At 37.5% G+C, this 24,383-nt stretch overlaps 1 protein-coding gene across 1 annotated transcript; it reads left to right on the top strand.

Annotated features, from left to right (window-relative positions):
* The first annotated feature begins 1,184 nt into the window (after positions 1-1,184).
* On the top strand, positions 1,185-19,832 carry vax2 (ventral anterior homeobox 2). The gene is made up of 3 exons (XM_079463342.1): positions 1,185-2,155; positions 5,298-5,485; positions 16,444-19,832. The coding sequence occupies exons 1-3, from the start codon at positions 1,912-1,914 to the stop codon at positions 16,936-16,938; spliced, it is 927 nt and encodes a 308-aa protein (XP_079319468.1). The 5' UTR covers positions 1,185-1,911; the 3' UTR covers positions 16,939-19,832.
* Positions 19,833-24,383: the final 4,551 nt, after the last annotated feature.

Genomic DNA, 24,383 nt, shown 5'->3' with positions numbered 1-24,383 from the left:
GTAATAACAATACAAATCGTTTTCTTTTCAGACCCCCAATTTAGTCAACAAGCTAAAGGGGCCAATTTTGTATAAAGGATCACATCTGAACTTGTAAAATGCGGCGTTCTCCCGGCAGGAGATGATCTTAAACCAGGACTAGGGTTTAAATCTAAATATTTCAATCGTTTAAATAAACATTTCTTACAAAAAGCATTACGGGTGTTCATCTCAAGAAAAAAAAAAAAGCACTGATATTCTGAGATGTCAGTTTAAGTTGTTTTCGACTTAGTGGACTAGTCTCAACCCCGTCTGGGAAACTGTTCCTTTATGTATTTGTAGGAACCTTTTTCTGTATTTTTAGGATGTTTTTGTTTTATTTGGGAACTGTTTGGCGAAGGAAAGGGCTGATGGGACAGAGAGAAGACAATGAAACGTCTCCAGTATGCCGTGGCTGTAAAAAAGTGAGTGACAGCTCCATTCATCACGTGCACGGTTTAATCTGTGCTGAATTCAATAATGAGAAATCACGCAACTGAAAACCGCAATGATGTCATTACGCACGCTGATAAAAGTCTGTGATGTTGTTGTGGTGTGTTATGGCAACAATTAAACGATGAGATGAGTGTCAATAAATACACAACGAGTGAACTACTTAAAAACAGAGAGACCATCATGGGAATTATATTGTGACCCCCACAATCCGTCTGCATCGATTGATGACTATAACATGTTATACCCACGGGTTAGTTGGTTTATATATTAAACCGATGTTATTTTGGGGTAATCAGTAAGCATGTTTTATTTGTTGATTTAACTAAAGTGAAACCATTGTTTTTCTTAAAGCCAAGGGTCGGTTTATCGTCCAGCGTGTTACATCAGGAAGGTACTCTTTGCACATCACCTGGTCATTCTTTCAACAAACGTAATGCGTGTCGACACCTTTTAAACGAGCTTCAATCGTTTTCTTTATCTGCTCCATAAAAAGCGACTTGATTTTACAACCATATTTCACAACGAACGAATTTCTGAATATCAAGAAATCTAAATGAAAAATGTCACATTAATAAACAAAAGAGAAAAAATAAAGCTGCTGGCTTCCTCTTTTACTTTCAATAATTCAAGAAGCAAACAAAACAAACTTTCATCAGATTCATCTGACCACTACAGCGTTTAAACTCCCTCGTGCTCCGTCTCCGTTGACCAATCAACGAAGAATTTACCATCCGGAAGTGACGCCAATGCACGGACGGACAATTTAAAAACAAAACGTATATAGTCGCTTCGGCACAATAGACTCGCTTGACAGCTGATGCAGACACTAAACGGCTTATTCGTTTGCTATGAAAACGGTAAACGTATTAATCGTTCAATATACTTTGAATAACAGCCCCCCCCCTGCAGAAATATTGGAACCGTCAGTATTTTTGGTGACTGTAAACATTAAGCTTCAGCTCTGCAACGAAAAACAGAGTAAAGTGACTAGAGAAGTGATGCGATAAAAGGGAAAGCTGCCTGTGCTCGATGCTCGCTGTTTGTTGTGGAATTATTTATACGTGGTTAAGCAGTGAAGCGCCTCCCAGTGCCTCGGTCATAGATCCTGAAGCCTGGTGCATATATGCAGAATGCATTTTGGCTTGAGGACAATCCTATAGATGAGGAGGGTCCATCCATTCGCCCATAGGGCCCCCTCAACCTGAACCTTGCCTGCCTATAGATCTCTCTGCACTTGGATGGATGTCGGATCCCGGATCATGCTCAAACACTTGGGCATCAACTCGGTTCGGTCGTTGGACTCTGTGGCTGGATTATAATTTTATCCTGTTTTTGAGAGAGATCCCCGATTTTTAAAGGAGACCGAATTTACGTTCGTAAAGGTAAAATACGCGCACGAAAACTTAGTGTGCAGATATAAAAGTTGAATAGGATCAGATGTTTGATCAAACCACGAGTATGGGCGATGGAATCGCCGAGGACCGAAACCATTGCGGATCCGATTCGTTGTGCCGTGATCGAGGCAGAGACTCTAAAAGCCGGACCGATAACCGATCACCTGTTCAGAATTCTGGCGACACACCGGGCACATCGGCGTCCACACCGACTTCATCCAGCGAGGATGGACACGATAAACTTTTAGGAGTCGATCCGGACTACTGTCGAAGGATTCTGGTCAGAGGTGTGTGAGGATAATGTTTTACTCCAATCAAATATTTACTGCTGTTTTATTAACGCGGCTGTTTCTCGTTTGAAATGGTCGATGTGTTTAGGGGGAAAGAAATGGATGCATTTATACTGATGCATGATTATAATTAAAAAGGCTTTATAAACATTATTAGCTGATCCAAATGTTTTATAGAAACATTCACAAAGAAACTGATGACAAAATAATCATGTAAGGCCACAACACTTTCTTGAAAAGATGCTGATAATATACGAAAAACGCACAATTCTGTGCATTATTTGAAAACAAATTTCCAAGATCATAAAGAAGTAAATAAAAGAGTAAATTATTTAAAAAAGTCCGCGTAAACCATACATTTAAATGCGCTTGGTTTTTTTAAATATCTTAAAGGGATTATGCATATAATATCATACAAACTACTGGCTTAAAGCCATCAGAGTGTTTAGCTCAGTTTGCTGGAATATTTCGCCTACAGTATATATGTGTGTGTGTGTGTGTGTTATTAGGTGTCAGGAAACATCAGGGCTACAAAAATGAAATCTACGTTTCTCTTAAAAAAAGCTTACGTTATTTGAAATTCAATACATCTAAATATTTGTAATAAGATCTGTGCTGTAAACGTTTTTATCGTACAGAAAGTGTTTTTACAGAATAAAGATGGTTTTACTTTTTCTTTAATGAAATTTGCAATAGCTAAAAAACGATTTACTAAATAAATAAACAAATACATGTAAGTTAATGTTAATACATAAAAAATAATGCAAATCCAAATAATAGGAAGTTAATTTAAATAAATAAAAAATAATGCATGATCAAATCCAAATAATAGGATGTTAATGTAAATAATTAAAAAATAATACATAATGCAAATCCAAATAATAGGAAGTTAATATTAATAAATACATATAATGCAAATATGAATTCTGTATTTTAGATAATGTTTAATGACTTGCACCTGAAAACCATCAAATGAAAATTAGTAAATTTTAACCTTTTTTTATACCCAAATGATTAAGGTAGCGTTTATTTTGTTTTTCTGTTGTGTTCTTAAAGAAAGACAAAATAGATTTTGAGAGCAATATTGTAAGAAAAGGCTATGCTCTCTATGTATTTTACTTGCTGTCATTAACATGGTTTACATATGACGTGTTTGGTTCCAAAATGAAACTTCTAAATTCAAAAGTCATTTTGTTTTAATTTTGCATTCCAATTAATATCAAACAAACTGCAGTTGGTTTGTTTTGATTTAAGCCACAATAACCTTAAAAAATACAGCAAACTAACACAAAAAAACACGATAACAATTAAAACACGATTGAGTTATCTCATTTTGGAACCAAACTCTTCCCATATACACACATATAACTAATACATTTTATAAATGTTCAGTTATTTAAATAAGTAAACAAACATGGACCCTACCAAAAGAACTGACATTAAAGTATGACCAAAACTGCAGAAGGCCGAAACTAATTGTAAAAGAGGAGCGAACTCGATCTTATACATCTTCGAGATAACTTTGGAAAACGCATTTGCCTTTATCCTGATTATATGTGGGCCTACTTAAAGTGTGTAGCATATTTGACAGAGCCTTATCGGCATATGTACAAGATGATATGCCTACCAATTTGTAATACACAAAATGTGTGTATTAGCTAAATGTTATGTCTATGGTGGAGGCAGTAATGTGGACTACCAGAGGTTTCTGTGTGGATCGGCTAAGCCCACAATCCCCGGTGTCACTATTTGTTTATAAAGCTGTCGATTGAATGCGTCGGATCCCTCGTGAGCAGCCGGGGTCAGTGAAGGGTCAGGGAGTCTGTGTTATTTGCCGATGGGCTATACCGTCGATTTAAAACGGGGGAAATCGATTCATAAAGATACCGCCACACACTAGTGCTTCATATCGATAAATACCAGTAAAGGCAATGTAGTATTACACGTAACCCAACCGATATATTACCGAATCGGGTTGTCAGGCAGACCCCTATATAGGCGGAGCTATGACCAACGTCATCAAAAATATGAATACTGCATTACGTCATTTCGACAAACGGAGACAACTCAGGCTTGATATCGTTTAATAACAGTCAGCTGTGAAAAGTAAAAAACTATCGATTTAGGTGTATTGGGAGTTTTGAATTTAACAAGTATGTCATGTACAGAGTCTATTTATTTTTACGTCATTTTGACTTTACATTTTAATGCTACTGAATAATGTTTTGTGGACCTTGATAACCAAAGAAAAAATCGGATGTTCAGGCTCTGGTGAGCGTGTTCAACATGGATGGGGTGTGCATTGCTCGGCTGAAATTCAGCTTTTTCAAATCAACGATTAACAAATAATTGGTATTTTATGTGAGTTTAGACCTTGATTTTTGTGAATTTAAAGAAAGGGAATTCTCATTTCACAGCACCTCTTTAAATAGCCTAAAAATACGTCTTACTGCAAGTCTGCTGAACATATAGCACAAACAGTTAAACAGCAACATTATAACATGGTATTGAATTTAAACGAGCAAAGTATTTATATGTTTGTATTATATATGTATATTTATATTTTTCCGATATCAAGTTAAATCTCCAAGACATCTGGCGGGTTCACTTGATCATTTGGTCTGAGCAAATATAAAATAAGATTTATGCAAATATTTTTCAGACATGACAAATGTCGAATCATGTCGATTGAATACTCTACTGTTATTGTCGACACATATAATTTATTGTCCAATGTCTTTGGTCTGATAAACATGAAGATGATTAATGATTTTATCCAATGCGCCAATCAAAATATTTTAGCATTGTATTGAGCAATTGAACACAATGTAGCTTACGTCACCCATTTTACATTGCTCTAAGTTTTGGCTTTGAAAAATGAATATACAGCAGTCTGTGCTTTGTTGCACCCAGGGGATTGTTATTGCAGTAGACTGATCAAGTATTTCTATTAGACTCGTTGTTAAACTGTCAAAAAAATCTTATAAACATGCAGTCAAAGTATGCATCGAAAAAAATGAAAAAGGACAATTTATTAAGATATTAAAAACCAATGAAGGGGTTTCTTGCCCCACCTAGGTTCATGCTGAAAGAGAGAGCAGAAAAGTTACCTTTTTGTTTTTGTGTGTGTCCTACACAGACGCCAAGGGCACTATTCGGGAGATTGTTTTGCCCAAAGGTCTGGACCTGGACCGGCCGAAGCGCACGCGCACCTCGTTCACTGCGGAGCAGCTGTACCGTCTCGAGCTCGAGTTCCAGCGCTGTCAGTATGTGGTGGGGCGCGAGCGCACTGAGCTCGCGCGACAGCTGAACCTCTCAGAAACTCAGGTATCCTTCCGGTCACTTCATTTTTATTTGAACAATTAAGAAATGATTTCGATATATGTGCATGTTAGTCAACAATACTCTCTTATAAATAAAGATGCTTTATGCGGTCGAAGAACCAATTTTGGTCCCCCAAAGAACTTTTCAGGCAAAGCTTCTTAAAAGAAGAATTTCTATATAGTCTGTCAAACCTCTAAAAAGCCTTTAACTTTCAGTGAATGTAAAACAGTTACAGAATAGCCTCCCTTTAGGGAGCCTCTAGTAATGTGTTTGTTAGATACCAATAATACGCTTTGTTGTTGTTATCTGATTATTTAGCATGGTTCACTTTTCATTTCTTACAGACATCAGATCATATGTGTGTTATCGATTTATCAAACATTTTCTTACATTTGTCTCTGTAGAATTGTCGTATAGGGGGATTGTGGTAAGAGCATGCGTTAACAACGCCAAGGTCATGGGTTCGATCCTAGGGGATTGCACATACTTAGAAACAAATGTATAGGATGATGCTGTGTAAGTCACTTTGGATAAACGCATCTGCCAAATGCATACATGTAAATAATATACAGATGAGTCTGTAAAATTTGCGTTTTTCAAATGGTCTTTTTTTTGCTTCACACAAACGCGAAGTCTTATTGTGGATTATGTAAATATTTTACGTGCTACGGATAGTAAATCATGAAAACTACCCAATAAACAAGATTTTACTTGACCAAACGTCATTTGAAATGCTAGAAACATTAAAGAAGTCAATGTAAGATAAATATTTCTGTTTAATATCCCAGCGATGTCCTTATTTACTTCGAGATTTGTCCATTTGATAATAAAAAGCTATGATAATATGTGTTTTTGGCCGAAGGAATAGCAACAGATTAAGTCGGTGTTGCAAAGTGGCAAAAATATAACGAATGTATAGATGTCAAATCATGCGTGAGAGTTAGCCAGCTTTTGTCTGCAAATGCTGCATGTCAGCCTGCATTGTTATGGACACAATACTCATAATTAGTATTCACACAGTGGGCGTTAGTGGGCGGGGCTTTCTTTTATTATGACGTGAAGAAATAATGACCCGGACACCAGGAACATGTCATTTATGGACGGTCAGTTGTTTACTTCTTCAAATTTGTTTACAAGTTTACTTATCATTCAGATGCAGGGTTCATGTGGAAATGTCTCTGAAATACAGAATATCATACAGAGGGAAGAATGTGAGCCCATATTTATCTTATAAATTACCTTTCAGTCTGATGCACAATATAAGGGTGGACAGGCATAATAATAAACAACCGTTTCTCAAAACTCAAAATTTAGTTCAATAAATAAAAAAATTATTTTGTAATTTTAAAGCAATTTCATTTCGTGGTGGGTTTGAAAACAGATACCTTATTTATTTCATTGTGAATCATCACCTGAACAGATAAACTGATCTCATTGAATTCATGCAATTCATTAGTTAATTAAATTAAACTTACCATTTTAAAATAAAGCTAAACAATGTTAATACTTTGATCCAGCAAAAATACGTTTTGTAGCCTAATATTGAGTAAACGAGATCTGTTAAGTAAACAAGAAAACACGGAAAAGCATTGTTGATAAAACCATAAGTATTGTACCATTTTTTATGTTTCATTATTTAATTTTCCTCTCGTTTGCTGTTTAATTATTATTATTAATGTTCATATTATTGTTTACTTTTATAAATCGTCGGCTGGACATTTTTAGGGGAATCTAGGGGGAATGTTCCAGTTCTTTTCCGCACAGAAAACTCTTTGTTTTGACTTTTTTATTGAGATAATATTCAAATTCCGGTAATATTCGTACCGTTATTATTGACGTTTTTCTTTTTAATTTATAACCTTCTTTTTTTATCTGTTACTGACAAAGGTTTCCAATGCATCTTAAAAACCACCCAACTATCGGTTTAATGAAGTATAGCCCTCATCAGCAGTAGAGCAAAATGATATGGGCCTATTGTAAATGCGTGTATATTTTTTCAATGTACAGTGTAATGAATTCACAAATGACGCGAAAGGCTTCATTGAAGATAGAAGTTTCTAAACGCGACTTTACGCGCCAGGTTTACAGGATTTTTGTATGCGTTGTGCAAAAACACGTCTCCACACACTTCCTATCCGTTTTAAGGATCTTGCATTTTTAAAAGGCGACTCCGTGGTATAGACCACTTAGCAGTATGTAAAGACCAGAGACACTTAAATTGTACATAAATAATTAAGTATTTATATATATTCGTTTGTTCAAATATATTTGATAGGCTGACAAAATGTTATTTTGGTTATATTTTGTTTTATTTGTTTATAGTGTCACTGCGAGTTCTTCTAGGCAGCGTTGAACAGCGTTGTTTACGTCATCCGAAGTGGTCTATACCTGGCAACCACGTTTCGAAACGACTTTTTACCTCTGGTTATGTTGCGTGTGGCATTAAACACTAACAAGTTATCTGTCAACCCTTTAGCAGAGTTTTGAAATATAATTTAAACAAATACAAAAATCAAACGTAATTAACCTAAATAATAAATAGACGAAATCCTTCGAGTCAAACTCACTTTTCACCCAAGTCCAACGTTTTCCGTATTTTTTGCGTAAGTGCATGGTTTATCAATGCCTTAAAACAGAAGGTAACAAACCAGAACGTAATATTAATCACAAAACACATATGATTCGTTTCCTTAATTGTATTTTCTTTTTGAAAAGAACTTCAAAAAAATCAGGCATTCAATCAATCGTGTTCAATAGCACAAAGTCCGTTTCCATTTTCATCTTGATGAAATTGCTTTTAAAATTTACATGTATTATTCGGATTGCTAATGCTCATTCATATTCATTGAGGCTCGTAGAATATACCCGGCGCACAACTGTCCACTTTGACAAAATATAAAAATGCACAACGAAGCCCCGAGTTGGAGAACTAAATAATGATTTTACTTTATTCCAGCCATTTGTGTACACAATTTTCTCTCTATATACACAATTTATAATTTGTCTGCAACTATAGAATGCACTCTCCTGCATCTCCTGCACAGTAATGAAGTGTTAAGGTCGTTTGGATCATATGGATCATACAAAGCCAATATTTTTCACGTCTTGCCTTTTTTTTGTGTCATTTTGAGTTATGTTTGAGTTGCTATAAATGTGCCATATTGATCAATACTAATGAAATAGGCATCTGTATACACATTATAAAAAGTAGCTATATATTAAAAATAACTCTTAATCAAATGTATTTTTTCTAACTCAATTTCATATGCCGTTTTTGCAATGAATAAAGCTCAACAAAAATCATAAAATGTCGTCATGTAAATAATGTCGTTAGATAATAGTGATACGAAAATATATAAGAATGTCCTCGTGTTGTTTTCTCCTGCGATAATAATAATAATCTAATATGGAGAGAGTTTTGTATTTTTTTCGAGGGATCAAAATGTAGGAAGTTGTTGTTTTGGAAGACAATGTGCAGAAATTGAAACTCATTATATTTGTACAATATAAACTCTGGGTGTAGTTTTTCTTCATGGTTAAAATATTTGGCGATGTCTTACATGAGTAGAACTAACGTTTAATGATTTGTGTTGATAGAGAAAGGCTATTGCGAGAAAGAACTGTGAAATCTGTGAAAAGGCATTGCCTGATCTCAAACTTAAAAGATGATGGTAAGCCTTAAGTCTACGCAGTCGCAGATCATTGTTAAATGTTTTATTTTACAGATCATTAATCGACTAAAGATTGTTCAAATGTAGAACATCATTTAAACCCAATTTACTTTTTTACCACTGTAAACCCCAATCTACAGAATCCCCAGTAAAGAAAAAACAATCCTGCATTTACTAACATTTTTAATAACTCGTGAAATATCAACGTTATCATCCATCCATTTATTTATTTTGCGTCTGCATTGTATTAGTAAGCATCACAGTATTCGAAGTAATTTGGAAGACCATGCATGTAAATGTGCCATATGAATAACTTAGGGAAATAATTCAATAAAGTCTGACACCATCACTGTACCATGAGCACCACGCTTCTTTTAGGGACTTTTATTGCACTTTTAAATCCGATTGAGGGAACATTAAATGCACGTGAATGTAAATGATTCCAATGACCCTGATAAATGTAAAGGTGATTAAACAGTTCCCTTTACTCTAAAGAAGCTCTATAAAAGCGAGGGCTCACGTTAGTCAATCGTAAATGAACAAAACCTTCCCTATTTGTGTCCATATGGGTTGCCCCCTCAGGTCTCATCCCCAGCAGGTGGCTCCCCGCTCCAGCGTAACGGAGCAGGGTACCCAAACCTCACCTGACGTCATCGAGCACATACGGTTTATGCCGTACCAACCCGAGATGTGTTGTCGAGTTATCAATCTTCACTCCGTGGCCTTTATTCAGAGATATGCTACACTTTTCACCTCTTTTCGGTCACTGAATTGATCTTTCACATACAGCAAGCATGCATGCGCTCTACAGAAGTGCAGGGAAATAAACAGGGTTTATATGTTGATGAACGTAAGAGGTTTTTCATCATCAAACACAACGAGTCTTTTCCATCACACTGACCTTCACGCAATGAAGCAGAAAGCAGGGTTCACTTAAACAAAGAGCCATTGATGAAAGGCAGCCGAGCCAGATTGTGTTTTATCGGGGTGTAAAAAGTCTTTACGCAGCGTGTTATAGACCGCTTCGGATATGTTTAGGGAAATATACCGTTTTTTATTGCTTGCCAATAAAGGCCTTTGCCTTTCAATGAGCTTTAATCGCATTTATGGACAATGAGCAGTATTTGGCAACTTGGTTTCTTTTTTTGTGAGTAATGAATGCAGACACGTGTTAACTTTGATTTATAGGTTTAAGCTTGTAAGAGCATAGTGGAGAATTACGTATTTGATTCATCATAAAAACCCAAGTCAGGTATAGATTACATTTATTCAGTAAACCTAATTCGAGCATGTGTGAATAGTTTGCATGGACATATTAAGTGTGTGTGTGGTCCCGACACCGCTGGCATATTTAACACATTGTGCCATTCTAAAGTTTATGTTTGTAACTGTATAGCGGCTACCGGCTGTTGAACACTTGTTTATAATGTTGTGTTAGACTTATATTCACTTGACTAAAATGTCCCTCTTAATCTTTCATGAATCCTTTGGTCTGAAGACACATGCTTGGAATTAATAAAACCATTAGTGTGCCAACATTCCAATTACTTTCTTTACAAAAGTAAAACTTTCTTTTTAGACGTTTTGAAATAAGTGACTTTGACTGAATAGATAAATAAATAAGCTCAGAATAGATTTCACACTGCGAGACCTTGAAAAACAAATATTTTAGTAGCATAACTAACCAGGCAAAAGCGCATCAAAGATGCAAAATTGCTCATTTAGGTTTTTAAGTAGAATTAAAGTGTCATTTCAACTTGTTGGTGTAACTTAAATAATAAGTTGAATGTGCTTAAATTATCTCGATGAGATGAAATAATGGAAACATTTCCTTTGAAATGACAAAAAAAGTAAAATAGTTCCAATGATTTGTGAAACCAATTTGATGGTTTTACAGTATAGTTTTTATATTTTGCTTTATTTAGTTCAGTCACAAAATATTTGATATAGTTCCATTTGTGTTATTTTATTGATGAGTTCTTTTAAAATGTGAAAAAAAGAATAAGTGAAACTAAACTTCTGCCAAGAGATGGATAGGCTTGTGACCTACAGTAACTGTTGCTATTGTTGAGCATTGTTCTTTACTGCAGACAGCCACAAGTCACGTAATGTCTGGATCAGACACGTGAGATGAGATGATGACTGGAAACTGTGAAAGACCCAAAGAACCTAAAACACAAGAGTTGAACAAATACAGAGACTTCAGTCAGTCTGAAGGAGAAAACTGATGAATGTGAGGTTGTAATAATAGTGTGATCAATTACTTTTCTTAGTTCTACGATGAAAACTTCTACGATTTAGCTCAAATGATGATGCATTGGCTTGTTAAGGTGAACTGTGCTATTTTTTTCTAATTATTCACAATCACGACGTTTGGGGTGTTGGGACGCGGCCTAAATACAGCCATCTCGAGGCTCCAGAATATCCTAGAAACTTGAACTCTTGGGGCAGTATGCAGTCACCTTATATTCCCGGACCGTGTTACCACTAGGGGCTCTTCAGTTCCGCGCTTGTTGAATCCATTAGGATGGCACAGTCAGTACACCTAATTGCCTGATCACATATGCACACGAGCCGCGTGCCAGAGCTGGAGGATGGGAACTAATAATAGTCAGAGCGCGTTTGCCGTAAGGAGGATTATAGAGCCATATCCACCAGCCATGCGGTAAAACTGGGATGTTGACCCTTGGATGAACCTGCGCGGGAATGTGTTTCGACAAACCAGGGCTAAGGGCAGAGGGTTATGAAGCTAAACAACAGATAGAATGATGAAGTCAAGAAGAGGAGAGTCGTGTTTAAATGAGATGATGCTGGGCATGTAATGGACGTACAGGAATAATCTGAACTGTGCCAGTATATTGATGGTATAGTACGGTTGGATAGTGCACCATTCGTGGATGTAAAAAATAAAATGACTTTAAATTTAGATTTTTGTTATCTACTATGCATGATTTAAAGAAAGTGTCTTATATAGGAGGAGAAAATTGGTTCCATCTCCTCTGGTTTGGGCGACATTAAACAAACATCAGCCACAATATAACATCACCAACAAAGATAAATGCAACCGCCGATGTTTTCAAACTATTTTTGTAACGCACATGTAAGTATTTTATAAGATGGCTAATTCTCACAATTTTGTGCAAGTAAATCATATAAAAAAACGTAATTATTAGCAAACAGCATAAATAAAGCCCCACCCCGACCACGCCTCTGAAAATAATCATCACTGGGTCCACAATGTGTTTGACTAAACAGTTGACGAATTCACAAATTTATACGAATTTACCACCTCATATAATATTTATCAAAATCTCATGACAATTTGAGACATTTAGAAAAAAATACATTTCCAGTTTATCTTTTTTATAATTTGGAAGAGTCATAGTCTTTGCAGTTTAGATTTTTATTTAAATTTGACGGAAAGCTTTGCAGAAATTACTTTACACTTTTAATGGTTCATTTGAAGGTTTTATGGATTTGTTTTTTACATAAAACAAAATGCACAAATCTGATAATGGGTCGACACTTTATTGGAAATGTTAGATATGTAACTATATGTTACAGAATGCACGCGCATGGGTTCCCCTCACGCCATATGTCACGACATACGTGCCAAGAGAGTTTGTAAAGACATCTACTCAGGCATCGGCTAAATGAAAAATCCTCCTGTAAAGATGCATGAGATTAATGAGGCACAAGCTCTTTAAAGAAGAAGAGGAGGTCACTGTGTGGTTGCCAGGTGACCTTCATTGTTTTTCACGTTATCATCACATGTATGGGATCAACAGGGCAGTTAAAGGACAGTATGGCTTGTTGATGAGGTCAACGAAAGTGTCAGAAAGATCAGCACGTGCCTCGATAGAGGTTTTCACCTGCGTAAAAGATTAGAGTTTAGAGACCATTAGTCGCATGTTTTAATGCAATGCCACGCACAGATGGTGCTTATGCAGAAAGTGCAGGACATAATGCTTAAAGAGCTGCTGTGAAACACCAGAGCATAGGACGACTACCCTGATGAAGTTTCTAAAGGTGTTTAAATGTAAATCAATGGTTCATTTTTTTTTGTTTCAGTATTCACAGGTTTGGTGAAAATTTTAGCTAAAAAGTACCAAAATGTCCAGTGTGTAGTTTTTTGAGGATCTATTGACAGAAACGCAATATAATATCCATAATTATATGTTCAGAGGTGTATTGAGACCTTACAAATTATTTTTTTTAACCTTAGAATGAGATATTTCTATCTACATACAGCCCGGGTCCCCTTATATAGAATGTTGTTGATATGTTGTTTCTACAGTAGCCCTAAACAGACAAACTACTCCACAGAACGATTTTTGTAAATACGTTACCCCTTTTGGGAAAGAAGTGAAAATGTGACGACATCTTAATCCTCTCTTGGTCTCTGTAGTGCTTCAAACATTTTTCGAACATTTTAAGTGCGATTTGGTTTCATGCCAGTGGCTTCCGGTTCGGGGCGGAGGTAGGGTTTAGTAATGCTTTTTTCTAGTAAACGTACGTTTTGTACAATTCCCAACAGATGTATTCGAACGAATTAGCCACCTTGTAAAATAGCTACGCATTCCCTTAAAATCAGGTTGAGATTCTATTATATTCTGACATTTTGATTTATGTATGTCATTTCCTTAGTCCATACAATTTGGTACATCAATAGAAATGTTCAGTTTTAATGATCTAGATTTTTGAATATTATGACAATAGCGACACTGTTTTAAAAATAATGTAGCTTTTCCGGTTGTAGTAGGGGTGTGGCGTGATCAAATGTTACATTGCTGTTGTTTTTACGTCACATTACATTGTGTATGCAGCATTACAACCAAACAACCTGAGACAACAATAGAAATCTCTCTCTCTGTCACTTTTTCTCTCTGTTGAGAAGTCTTTAGTGAGTTGGTGGTTTGTTCGGACGATGTTCAAGTCATTTGCCGTTTTCGCTGAGATACCGATATCAGATAAGTTGGAATATAAGAGGATATTCTGCAGTCTAGAGAAGTGTTGTGTTGATTTATAGTGTGTTCAGTGGAGTATGCTGAAAGCGGAGTGGATTGAGATGCCGTGGGCGAGGGAGCAAATCCAGGTCACGCAGATCCTGTGTTTAGTAATCTGTGCCCCAGCTATGAACCCTCAATCTTATTAACAGGGATTTAATTCCAATAGTGTAGATGTACAATGGAGGAGATTTGCTGTCGCCTTTTCTCTCCTCAAGTCCAATATTTTCACCCATATTTTAATTTATTCTCTGAAAAGACTAAACGCTTTTTTCGGGCAGAGTTCTGTGATGCAAAAACCATGTAGAAGAAAACGTAGAACAAAACTTAGCGAAATGTAAGTGTGTGGCTTTTGCATACATATACAGTAGAGAATGAGATGTGTTTTAAGAAATAAAGCTATAAAATAATACAAGATGAGATCATGTAGATGTATCCATCCGGCCATCTGGATTAATAGGTGTTTGGGATCTCATCTCAATCTCAATATCCTCACACTAATGGTCACGCCGGGTCCATGATCTGTGTTCCAGACATCAGCTTTATAAACTGGTGTTGGGTTAGCAAGAGACTTGCTGGGTTTGATAAGATTTTCAAGTTTCCATGTGTTTATAAAAGAAAAATCGGTTGAATATTGTGTGGTGGAATTGTCATGGATGTTTACATTACACGGTAACAATGTAGACCTCATGGTTAAGCCTTGAGAATAATGTTCAGACACTTTGTTCTTATTCATTTTTAGAAGCACTGAAACACTTTTCAGACACATGAAGGTTGAAGACCCTGTTTAGAAAACACACATTGCTGGTCATACCGTGGCACGTGTCATTTTGTCTGGTATTCCTGAAGATTTGTGTTTCAGTTACAGTAGTGTTTATGTTAATGTTAATTTAACATTTAAACAATAGTCGAAATGGACAAAAGTCATTTTATGAATTTTTAATCCAAACTTTTGAACGCCATCTTACTCATGTAAATTGGCGTCAATTTGAACGATTACGCATGACTTTGCTGTGGTACGAGTCGGAGCTTTTGGAAAATTCAGACTTTCCGTTATTACGACAAGCACACTAACACTCTTTAGAAGTCAGAGTCACATGATTTCTGTAATTCTGACATGGCATAAGCACAACATAAGGTCGCTTTGGTTTTGAACCAAAAGATGATGGAATACAAGGGGGCACTTGTCTTCCAAAATCAACTTCTCCTTCACAGAATGCCTGATTTTCACAATCCAATAAATTCCTAATTAATCAGTCAAGTCCCACCTGCATGTGGTTTCCAAATTAGTTTTTTGCACATATACAGGGGAGGAGTAAGGGGTTGGACGGTTAGGACGAATCTTTTGGGGGCCTCTTGCCAGGTTTCGTGCCGATCGGACCTGGAAACGAGGTGGTAAACACGATCGTGGACTGACCGAGGGGGATCCCCAGAACGCCATTGCGAGGCCCAGAGTAAAATTTAGACGGGGTCCAGAATACCTAGCGGCGCCTCTGCATAAATGAACCCCAGTATAGAAAGAAAAATCAACTGTGAATTCACGTTGACCCTCCACTATCATTCTCAAATGATTTTTCTGACTAGTGTTCTGTATGTCCATTATATGGCAAATGCTTCAGACGCCTTGACAGATTATTCCTCTCTTTTTGTTTATGTGCGCAGATCCAAAAGCCAAGAAAAGTGGCACAGGTGTTCTTAGATCAGACAAGTGTTAAGTGCTTCACTCGATGGTCATGGTTATGGCCCTAAGTGATACTGGAACCTCAATCATGCCGTGTTTGAAAGCTTTAAACATTAAAAGTGAGTGTGAATGTGCTTTTTAGGGAGATTACGATGTGTTGATGCATTTGTGTGCATGCACAGTTGTAAATGGGCTCGGTCGCTGGCCTTCCTCGTGGTCCCCAGGGTTGGCCGTAGCAGCAGGTGACAGGTAAAACTCCGGTCAGGATCAGATACATTTTTCATAGGCCTTACTTTCTCTCTGTTTATGAGCGGATACTGATTTCAACCCACCATCAACCCTTGGAACATGCATTAAAGTAGCGCTGTATCAATAAAACATGGAGGACGAGGACATGCAGAGTTCAGGGAACATTTAAACTGCAGAGGTCTGCAGCGTTTAATTTCTGAGCACGCTTTTCTGATGATGGCCTCTCATTGTAAAGGTTGACACTTTTTGTGGTGCTTACTAGGGCACATTAATGGACACCTATGACTATTATATTTTTTGGGATTGTAGCAGTAAATTTGGTTTCACCTACAATTTTTCAATGTCGTTCCACAGGTGAAAGTGTGGTTTCAAAACCGCCGCACCAAACAGAAGAAGGACCAGACCAAGGACACGGACAAGCGGACATCGTCCACCTCTGAGTCGCTCGCTACGTGCAACATTCTGCGCCTCCTGGAGCAAGGACGACTCCTGTCCGTCCCGGCCCCTCCTCCCAATCCGTTGTTGACACACCCGCACCCAGGCAACAGCTCTCTCCTCAGAAGCCCGTCCGTATCTACTTCCTCCGGGGTGAGTAGCACCACCACACCGCCCGGGGTCATGGCGGGCGGCGGTGGCACTTTTGGACTGTCATTGTCTTCGTTGGGGGGCACTCCGCCTTCGCCGCGCCTGGGGGTACCACCTCCCTCGCTTTGCTTTACCATGCCTCTTTTGGGCGGTGCCCATCACGAACTGCCTTCCGGATATGGGTGCGGGTCGTCAGCGTTTGAGCCCTACACAAGGATAGAGAGGAAAGATGGGGAGCTAGGTGGTAAGAAGACGGTTTCCTAAAAGTGTTCCCTCCTGTCGCCATCTGCCTGTCTCAGGGTTCTCACCTTTGCCGTGATCAGCCAGTTGTTGTTGGATAGAGCTCTAGTTTGAGAAAGCACCAACAAACAGAGATTGAAAGATGTTGACAAGTTTTCATTTTTGAAATTGGATTCGTCCTGTTCTTGCGCTAGTGCCTACAACCAAATGTGTGGAAATGGCCAGTTAGACTCCATCTTCCGTGTGGAGCTCTATGAGAGACAAAGGATGAAGCCTTGTAATTTAGCATCATTCCATCTAGTGTACTTGACGGGAAGTCTCGTTCACACTACAACACTGTTTCTTTCCATTTTGAAGTGTGGCGCAGAAAGCTATTTCGTCTGAAAATTCTATGTAACTGTAAAAGATGAAATTATTTAAGTTATCTGAATAGGTGTTTAAAAAAGCAGAAAATGGACGGAAAAAATGATGTCAATGTTCTGTTTGATCAACCTTTGGATGCATGTTCATGCTGCTCTAAATGGAAGAGGTTTTTGTCTATATTAATGTGTGTCCTTATGAAAGTGTAAGAACGAGATAATTGTCTTTCCTGGTCCTTGAGAAGTGAACACGTGCAGAAAGCACTGACAAACTTTCATTCGCACCGGAGGTTGGTGATGGTAGACAAACCATCAAAGCAGTTCAACGAAAGTTCAGGAGAACTGAATCTTCATGCATTAAGAGCTGTTGGCAGCTTTAATATGTAAACGCGCTACCCTTAAATTAATATAAATCTAATGAATCTGTTTAATGAATATATATATATTATAAATGTGTTTCTTGTCAAGGCCAGACCCGTTTAGAATTTCTTAGAATCTCTTTATAGTCTCTTTATAGCAAGTTCAGTTTGACTCACATTCCACACGTCACCCTCATTGGCTCCGAAACATGTTTGTCACCATTTAACCTGACCTTCCAAATTTAATTGACGCAAAGGGCTCATTACTTTGACTTCAGAGACAGAGGACTTCCAGTTGCTTTGAGTCATTCAGCACCAGTTTTAAAAATTTCTATGCTAAATGAATGACTGAACATGCATTGAATCAGTAACACCGGCTCGTAGCATACAGTATGCTCACCATTCTGTGCGGCCATACGGTTTCTTTCAAAACATTTACATTTATGCATTCATCAGACGCTTTTATCTAGACCGTTTTAAAGTGCGTTCAAACAACACATTTGATCAATTTTTGTGTTGCCTGGGACTTGAAATGCTTTTCATGCAGATAGGATGCGCTTTTCATGCAGATAGGATGCGATTTTGTCTATTTGTTTTGCGTTCTCCTGTCGGTTTGAGTTAAGGATGACCAGAATCATCCTTGGTAAAGTTGTTGGGTTGCGTTTGGTGCTGATATTTACGACTGTAGACGTAAATGACTGTAGTATTACTGTACGACTCAATCTGCCGTCTTTCTGTACCTTGAACCCGATGCACTTTATGTTCTTTCTCTTCTGCCTCACAAGTGCATGCTACCAATACATATCAACTAGTTTTTTTGACAGTTTTTGCTGGTTGCAAGTCAAATGTTGCGTCCCAATTCGCATACTTGCGCTACGCCCTTAAAGTACATACTGTTTTGTTATGTAAAAGAATATAAGTAGTGTATTCTTCATTCTGCAAACAAACTCTCTTTACACTAAAAAACTATTTGGGATGTAGTTATTGTAATTTCGGAAACTATTTAGCACTGCTAGTGTATGTGAATTTGGACGGGGGGAAAGACATTTTAAAAGTTTGTTTAGGTGATGCTACATTGATTCAATGAAAAATTGCTCATCGTTGTAATATTCTGCACTCAGAGGTGTAGACGTGTGACAACAGCATCACCAAATAAAATGAGTGAAATAATGTGCCGCAAAATCAAAAATGGTCAATACGACAATACGAGTCTTGTCAGTTGCGCGAAACAACAGATGCACATGTACACCGATCTTACAGCAACATAAACATTGTAGTTTTTCTAATACTGCATCAATACTCTGCTAGTTTTTAACATGATCAAAGTTACTCCGTCATTGTTTCTGAACGCCGTTGATTAAGACTTCCGGGGGAAGAAACATTCTTGAAAATGGTTTTAGTTTTCACTGCAACAATCTGGTCATCACGGTGGTGAACACTGTTATTTTCTTTAACAATTCAGTGCCGCTGTTAAACAGTTTGAACAGCTTTTTACACCCAAATGGCTTACTGAAATTTGCAGATACAGAGTCAAATATACCTTTGCACCTCCTACACGTCTTTTAAGAAGACTGATGGCGCATCTCAGCCTCCGTGACAATAGAGTTTGGGAAAAGCAACACTGTTATTCATTTTATTGTGAAACAAACCAACCTGAGGAAAAAGAAGTTAGTGCTGAAGATAGCCAACTTAAATCATTTGTTTTGGGATGACGTTGCCACAGACATGATTGTAAAGCATTTCATTATAACGTCAGTTTACTGGTGGCATATTTTTTACTCTCACGTCCACGTTTCCTTGCATTGTTAAAAGCGTCGGTGGTCGAACATTACGTGTAAGAAAGCCATAAGCTGTTTTTGCAGTAACTTTTTGTGCGTGTCAGAAGCTAATAGGAAAAGAAATCGTGGCACCAGCTCCTAACAAATAAACAAAAAACACTTAAACAGTATGTACATATTTGATGATTCTTTGCACAGTATTTTCATGTTGTATTATGTGATCTTGAAAAAAATGAATGGAAAATATAATGCTTTACAATTATTTGTCTCATTAACTATTTGCACTTATTTAAGAAAAGTTTCTTTGTGTTTTGTGGCAAAACAGCCTTTCTCGTTGTTGGGTAAAAAATGCCGACATATTGTACAAATATGTACATGTGTTTTTATTCATATGCATATAAATATATGTCTATGTAATTCTCTCTCTCCTGTGTTTTCTTATGACTTTCCAGATGAAGATAGTTCACTCTTTCACAAAATCCCTCCAACAAGACATTACCGTATTTATTACAATAATAGATATGATTTTAGTGAGGCTTTTCATGTATTTCTGTTGAGATTCGCATAAGACCATCCTTGTCCTTTAACAATTTACGTATATATATTTTGTTGGTTAAAAATGCATTATTTTGATATTCTGAAGAACAGACTTGACAAAGTAGAGGCATGAACCTGTTCTTCTAGATGAAAACCTTCAGCCCTGTCCCGAGCCGATGGGGCGGCACATTTATTTTTTAGGAAACGGTGGACCACATGTGTAGTTCCCTCTGTCTCTCTCTCTCTCTCTCTCTCTCTCTCTCTCCTGTGCTGCTCCGGGACAATCAACTCCAGGGTGCCAATTAAAATGACTGGCGTCTTTTCTTCATGGGAGTGGATGGATGGGGGGGCATTAAGACTGGATGGGTGGCCTGATAGAAATGATGGGGTAGCAACAGTTTTCTCTTAGACATCTTGGGTCAAATTTAATACCTTCCTTTTTAAATACTAATCCAGTACAATTATTCAAGTATAACTAGTATAAAACAAGAAGCATTCATGTCGTCTTGTGACGTTTAAAATACAATGGCAAAAAAAAGCTCCTTTTAAAATGATTTTTTTTGTTGTTTCAAAAAACAAAGCGCAATTCAGTTAGATTTATCCGGAATCAACACATACATATTTTATGTAGAATCCTCGTGTTGTTATGATGTTCAGATAATTATACTGGAAACCAAAATGTTTTTTCTGCATAAAGATATGCTTGCTCACTTAAAGAAGTGAAGAGAATAATTCTATTACAGGAGTTCATGTTAGAAATACATAAAAAAACATCAACAATATGTGATGCTTTAAAATTCTGGTGTCACAAGAATGGACAATGCTCATTTATTGAAGTCCGACCGAAGAATTTCTCATGTTTTTCCACTCACTTTAAGGTCGACCTTCTGCGTAAGACTTTGTTTCATTTGTGTGAGAGCAACATCAAGTGTGTCGCCTTGGCTTAGAGGACACATTTAAACTGACCGCGTCTTAGCCGATTTCATCACACGCACATGTCAGGCCTAAAGTTAACTTCCGATCTGTGTTTGGTTATAAGATCATTTACTTTATATTCATATTTGATACCATACCATCTATAAAATCATATGAAAGTTTTATGTAAAGAAGACACCAAAATTCTCCTTCTCTTGCTTTGCTCTAACATCTCTATTTTGTGTACCCGATAACACAGCATTGTGTTAAAACACACATGTATACCTTTAGCAAAGTGTTACAATATTGTTAAAGAGAACAATCAGAATGATTCAAATGATATCTTGGCTAAACAAAAAGCCCTGTTAAAAAAACTCCAACCATCGAGACAACAAGTGCACTTCTGGCAACCCGTGAAACCCCCTCGGCCCTGGAGCTTTAAGCACGCATCACTGTACCGCCAGCACCCTCCCTTTACCCTCGCTGATTCTTTTCTCTTTCAATACCTTCCTCTTTCTCCAGTGACCCTGCAGGAGGTTACATCACTAATTAGGCTCGCTAATTGGGGGCCGACGGGGCCGGGGTCCTTTCCACACCTGCACGAGTCATGTGACCCATCAAGAGGTGCGGCGGGTCGAAGGTCATGCGATTGGCATGGGGAGAGGCGCGGATCAGCTGTGAAGGTTCGGGAGAGGGTAGACGTGGAGGGCGGTGATGAAGAATGCAGAAGGGTTAATTGCAGGAAGACCCCTGGGCCAGGCCGCCCCCTAGCATGAGCCAATCTTTACAGCTCAGGAAAGATGAAGGCTGCTTGTTTTGACATACTTCACACAAGTGGCTGACCCCGGCGTGAAGGAATGATACCGCATTCCTTCCAAAAAGCCTTCGGAGGCTTCTTGGAGGAATACGAGGGGATGAAATGGACGACAAAGGTCCAACGGGAATCAGTTTTGGTTCAGTAAACAGTGACAGAATTTTTTTTAAGAGGAATTATGTGAGTTTAGCAATGAGTTCATTGTTTAGCTTTATTACAGGGAAAGTTCACCCAACAATGCACACCATCATGTCATTTCAAACTTGTTCGAGATATTTTGCAGAACGTTGGAAAACTAAACAACACTGAACCCCATTGACTTCCATTGTATGAACACAAAACCCCCGTGACATCTCTCGAAATATTAAGAAAGGTTTTTAACCACATGAGGGGAAATATAAGATGGGAGATCTTTTTTATTTTTGGGTGAACCGTCCCTTTAAGGCCACCAAAGTTCTTCACTTGACAAACATTATCATTTCATGTTTTACTTGAGAATGTATATAATCTAGCTGTCTATCATCAATGATGTATTTGTTCATTGTACAGCCGTGTCATTCATGATGAGGATTGTCTCCTGTTTTCACCATTTTCTTTTAATCGAACTTTCTGTGGTTCATAAGGCCAGGGGACGTTTTTACATGTTTTGTTTGGATTGAGTTGAAAGGTACGGTCCACTATTCTTTTATCTTTAGCCCTCTCAAGTCGCTCCTGACCCGAGTCTCTTTCACGGAGAACAAGAATGTGAAACAAACGCTGGCGTTATGAATAAAGACAGCCCCTCGCTCAGCAACACGGACGCTTCCTTCGGATCTGAAGAGATGAACCATAGCCAGCACCTGGTCAAAATAAAACAAGATTGTGTGTTCGGTAACACTGAAGATGTTTCAAGCCTCATTGCAGAGTTTTGGGAGATCTTTACAATATAGTGGTCCAATTGATACTGAAACACCTCCATTCAGAGGGAAACCTCAACAGGTTTTGAACACTGATGTTGAACAAATAAAGGCCTATTCACACTGACAAAAGATATGGCATAAAAAAGCATCTATAAAATTGGTAATGTTAAACTTGAATGGATTGTGATTGGCTGTCAATGTTTTATGGTTCGTCACCGTATCGTTTTGTAAGTGTCATTGATTCTATATCTGTGGTTGGGACGCCTCTACTCTCTCTTTACTTTACAACAGTTTTCAAAACACAAAAAAGTTGTATTTCTTTGTGTGTCTGTCTCAATACGTCCACCTGAAACTCCATCTAAAGTTCCTCCATGACTTCCCAATGATAGAAAACTTGACACAAATGATTACTGAACAGTACTATGCTGGCTCGACTTAAATTATGTAGATATTATACAATCATAATTCATTACCAATTATATTTACATTTTACATTTATTCATTTGGCAGACGCTTTTATCCAAAGCGACTTACAAGTAGTTTTATACAGTGGCACATTACTGCAGAGCAATCAGGGGTAAGGTGTCTTGCTCAAGGGCACTTCAGTCATGACCTGCTGACACTGAGATTAGAACCGGCAACCTTTTGATCACAAGCCCAACGCTCTAACCGTGAATTTTTTTAATTAAATTGACAGGCCATTTTTTAATAGATAATACAAAAAAGACGTATTTCAATTGGTATTATTTAAATTTACAGCTGGAGGGGCCCAAGAAAAATCTGGGGGGGCAATGTCCCTTAGACCCAGCCATGTTACTGAACGATGAAAGGAATCTGCATGACAGATCTGATAATTTTCTCTTAAAAGAAGGTCATATTTAAGATTGTAATCTGACTTTTGATTACAGTAATTATTTTTTAATGCGAGATTACTGAAGCAAAATCTGAATCTCTATTTTCTCTCCATTATTACGGTATTTAATCGCGTTGTTTTATAAAATAAATGTTTTTTTGTCACACATTCTTCACGCTGTCTGTTTCATTTGACATTTTGTAGATTTTTTCGTCTGTTTTATCTGTTTGATCTGATGTGATTTTAAGTTAAATATTTCATGGATTTGACTGTTCGCGAATGGTATCATCAGTGTTGTGAATTAAACGTGTCTCGTCACCTTTTCTTTGACATCAAACCGAATCCTCACCCAAACCCATCTTTCAAAGACCCGTGACCTTAATTTTCACATGTAGTGCAACTATAAAACCCAAGGACGACTCAATCTTTTTATATTTTGCTTTTTCTCCATCTGCCTCATTCAATGGTGGCCGTGAATTTGCTTTGTGTGCCCTCACATTTGTTCAAAACCAATTAAACCTTGCATGTCTATAACCTTTTAACTTTTCATCCAATGTAATGCGCTACTGCACCCATACACCTCACACAAGAGTTTGAAAAGCTGCTTCTTCTCTGGGGGTTTTGTGTGGTTTTGGGGCTGTTTGATATGTTCTGTTTGATCTATGTTAGGAGTGTTTGGACTGATTGACACGAGGAAACTGTTATTGCTGAGAGGTTTTGCTCAGGATATGCAAAGTTGTGTTTTATTTAAGTAACAAGGCAGTCTCAGATGTTTCTTTTTGTTTTAAAACAGAATAACATGTAAGTGTGTAATTGTTGAAACACATTGAGGTGTACAACGAATGTAGATTGTTGAAGTAAAATGATCTGCATTTGAGTCAATTTGATGAGAAACGTTTGAGTTCATATTGAAATCTTCAATGAAATTGACTTTTGATTGCTCAAATCTTGACTT

The sequence above is a fragment of the Barbatula barbatula genome (assembly GCF_947034865.1).
Source record: "Barbatula barbatula genome assembly, chromosome: 1".
In the NCBI taxonomy this organism is placed as follows: Eukaryota; Metazoa; Chordata; class Actinopteri; order Cypriniformes; family Nemacheilidae; genus Barbatula; species Barbatula barbatula.
The sequence above is the reverse complement of the archived record's forward strand: the minus strand, read 5'-3'. Positions and strand labels throughout refer to the sequence as shown.

Coding starts and splice junctions, on each gene's coding strand:
- vax2 (XM_079463342.1), top strand. CDS start 1,912: ATGTTTGATCAAACCACGAGTATGGGCGATGGAATCGCCGAGGACCGA. Junction 2,156..5,297: donor TCGAAGGATTCTGGTCAGAG/GTGTGTGAGGAT, acceptor TGTCCTACACAG/ACGCCAAGGGCACTATTCGG. Junction 5,486..16,443: donor TGAACCTCTCAGAAACTCAG/GTATCCTTCCGG, acceptor GTCGTTCCACAG/GTGAAAGTGTGGTTTCAAAA.